General features: G+C 40.4%; 1 protein-coding gene across 2 annotated transcripts; it reads left to right on the forward strand.

Moving 5' to 3' along the window:
• The first annotated feature begins 155 nt into the window (after positions 1–155).
• On the forward strand, positions 156–3,239 carry Tmem225 (transmembrane protein 225). 2 transcript variants are annotated; one of them, XM_031344137.1, is made up of 4 exons: positions 156–554; positions 1,314–1,460; positions 1,712–1,846; positions 2,723–3,239. In XM_031344137.1, exons 1-4 carry the CDS (start codon positions 374–376, stop codon positions 2,950–2,952), a joined length of 693 nt encoding a protein of 230 aa, XP_031199997.1. In that variant the 5' UTR covers positions 156–373; the 3' UTR covers positions 2,953–3,239. The 2 variants fall into 2 exon arrangements, with proteins under 2 accessions (XP_031199997.1, XP_031199998.1); XM_031344138.1 differs by lacking the exon at positions 1,712–1,846.
• The last annotated feature ends 323 nt before the right edge of the window (positions 3,240–3,562 follow it).

Raw genomic sequence — 3,562 nt, forward strand, 5'->3', positions numbered from 1 at the left:
GAGAGGAGAGAGAGGGGAGAGAGAGAGAGAGAGAGAGAGAGAGAGAAATAAGACCTCACCACATTATAGCTCTCTCAAAGAACCTTGGTTGTTCCAATGCCCTAGGTACCAAGGTCAAGGGTCAAACCAACAGATAGAGGATTCCATGGCAATTTGTTGCTCTGACAACAGTCTGCCCTTTATATAAGAATGGTAAAGGGAGGAAGTTATCTTTTCTGTTCTTCAAATAACTTTAGCTTCTGCCTCTACTGATGTCTCTGCCAACATCTCTGCAGTCAGTGAACATCCGGAATTCATCCTGCATCTTCTGACTGATCAAATCAAAGACATGTAAAACACTGGTGATAGTCTCTGGCAGAAATTTTTATCCACAATGATGCACATCCCAAACAGAAGTATCCAGGCTGCCAACATATTCTTTTCCTCTGGTGCCATACTTCTGTTGATAGTAGGACTCATCATGGAAAACTGGGTGGAATTGATTCCCAAAGTGAGAAAGGATAAAACTACTCACAGTCCATGGCTGGGATGCTGCCCTCCTTTTTGGCCTGAAGGTCAGAACTATGTTATGGAAAGTGGTGGGTAGAAAAGAAATTTTCCTTGGCTGATCTGATCAACTTACCCATTATTCCTGGGAGCATCTTTCTCAGGCAATTGTAAGCCACTTGCTGTAAAATTTTACCATGTAGATGCTTGGGAGAAAAGATTGGGGTCTCACTGGTTTAAGCACGGATTGGTTGGTTTGGTTTGGTTTTTTCGTTGGTTGGTTTGGTTTGGAGGTTTTTGTTTTGTTTTGTTTTTATTTGTCTTTTCAAGACAGGGTTTCTCTGTGTGGCTCTAGCTATCCTGGAACTTACTCTAGACCAGGTTGGCCTCAGACTCACAGATATCCATTTGCCTCTAGCTCCCCAAGTACTGGGATTAAAGGCATGAGCCACCACCTCTGCTTAAGCACTGGACTTTTGATAAACCTAATCAGTAGCAGTAGGGTAGCCAGTACAAGTAGACATACAAGGGTATAGAGAAAATGACTGGTCTAAAGGAAAATGGATTTTCCTTTCCTAGGAGCAGATGGGGTAGTACAATACTTAATGACCTATGAGTTAGAAAGACTGGAAAAGACACTAAATTTCTGCTGGTTCGGTTTTTCTGTCTCAAATACACTGCCTCTTTATTCTTTACTCCTTTTCTAGCCTCTGTATTCTGATTTTTTTTTTCTTTGACCCTCATGAAAGTTTGACCTAGACAGTTGTGGACATGAGTCTGGAAGAAATATATATCCTTCTCTCAATATAGCTTCTGCTTTCCAACAGAGAGCCTAGAGGTGATCAGACGGATTATGATGATGACTCTCAACATTGCCATCTATCTAAACTTGATCATAGGTCTGCAGTTCACCTATATGATTTCTCAAAATAAATTTGTGCATCTCTTTGTTGGCTTCCTGAGTTTCTTTGCAGGTAACTTCCTAGCTCCATTGGTATAGATGGAAGTCACAAAGGGCTTGTGGGTTCTAGTCTGCAATCTTTAAATAGTTAAGCTTTCCAATTCTCTGGTTCAATGGTACATGTTGTTTCTCAATTAGACCTATCACTAACTTAGGATCACTCTGTGGAATAGCTGGGCTGGCCAAGACAGGTTGAATGGGAGTGAAGACTTGATTAATGAGTTTAAACTTCCTGAGAATAAAACTTTTCTTTTTGGACACTAGGTTGCCTTTTGTTCTATGCGATCATTGTGTATCACCACAAACTAAATAAAGGTCAATATGTGTACTTTGTTAATTACAAGACCAGATGGATAGTTTTTACTGTATACTTAACCATCGCCCTCTTTCTTACCTGTGGTGAGTATATTCCCCACCCCAGAGTCCTTTTGTTTGTTTGTTTTTGTTTTGTTTTGTTTTGTTTGAGACAGGGTTTCTCCACGTAGCCCTGAGTGTCCTGGAACTCACTCGTAGACCAGGCTAGCCTTGAACTCAGAAATCTGCCTGCCTCTGTCTCCCTAGTGCTGGGATTAAAGGCGTGCGCCACCACTGCCCGGCTCAGCCCAGAGTCCTTAAAGAGAAATAAGAGTCAGTCAACATTCAGGGAGAGGAACATGAAATAGCAAAATTGAGAGAATCAGAAAAGATACCAAAGCCTGTACTTTAAAGGATGAAAAATCACCTGGACTAACTCTCTAAGTAGAGTTCTTAGGAGCAGAAAGCTGGAATTGGATGTGGTAGACTATGCCTGCCTCCGGGGGCACTCATCTTCTCCTTTTCAGTATTTTTAGTGCCTTTCCAACTTAAAGGCAGATATAAATCATGAAAGACACCACGAATGACAATGGCTGAGGTGCTTGGTTATGTTAAGAGAGTACCAGGGATCCAAAGAAATCAATATGGTGCCAATGTAATTACAAGACAGCTATCAGCAGTAGCTGATATCAGAGAGACCCACCAAGATAGAAGGTCCTCTTCTCCTGGGAAGCTATAGGATTTTATAAAAATTGTAGTTCCCCAAGGAAGCCAGGAAGAAGCACACCTTCACTCAGAATGAACCCTCCCAAGGGAGCTGAGAATCACTGAAGTTACTGTGGGTATATTCCACTTCCTCTGACCAAAGCTGGGAAGTATTCACAAAGCTCAGTGGTTGAAATCTTCTAAATATTTTGAAGGAAGTGATCTTATAGCTCTGCATAGTACACTAATCCTGCTCCCTTGCTTCTCTGTCCCTAGGTATCTTCTGTTTCATACAGACCACAAATAGATGTGAATGCATGAAATTCTGTATACCCCACACAGAAAGTAAAAACCAAAAATTGACTTCGAGTACAATCCAAGTTGTTTCACTTCCGCCACGAACTGCAGTGCCTCGGAGCATCGTCCACGTGCACTCCGTGACCTCAAAGGATGGTTCCATACCCAGACCACATATCCCATCACGTCGTGTAACCTGGGCTCTATGACTTGACAATCTGTACCTTTCAGTACTACCTGACATTGCTAAGGAATCAGCTATGTGTGTCCAATCATTCATCTGTGTATGGAAATGATAAGATTCAAAAAAATGTCTGTTTTTAAATCTTGACCTGATAAATAATTTCCTCTATATTTGTTATTAATATAAAAACTTTAAATGAATAGTAGTTGCTGCACTGTTAACTCTATAACAGTATAGAATACTTTTTTTTCTAATTTTACTGTGTGATATCTTGAACATATTGATGGGAAGATAAAACAATATGATAAACATCAGTGGACACCTCACTCTCTGAATTTTTAAAATTATGTCCTTTCTTTTTATTTCTATTGGAAGATTTTTGATTAAAAATGCTGTTCCTCTAAACTATTTCCTAATATCACCTTCATTTCCCATAATGAAACACTTTTCAGGATGGATGGATGGCGATATTACATCATGTTCTCATTTCTACTTTAACGTTGCTGTGTAAGTGATGTCCGACTAACTTTCTAAGTGTTTGGAGACAGTGGCAAACAGAAGCTAGGGCCGGGCCACAGGGGAAAGCAAGACAAAGTTTATCACCTCTGTGAAACAAGTGTCTCTATTCAACTTTC

This window comes from Mastomys coucha, unplaced genomic scaffold (assembly GCF_008632895.1).
Source record: "Mastomys coucha isolate ucsf_1 unplaced genomic scaffold, UCSF_Mcou_1 pScaffold23, whole genome shotgun sequence".
NCBI lineage: Eukaryota > Metazoa > Chordata > Mammalia > Rodentia > Muridae > Mastomys > Mastomys coucha.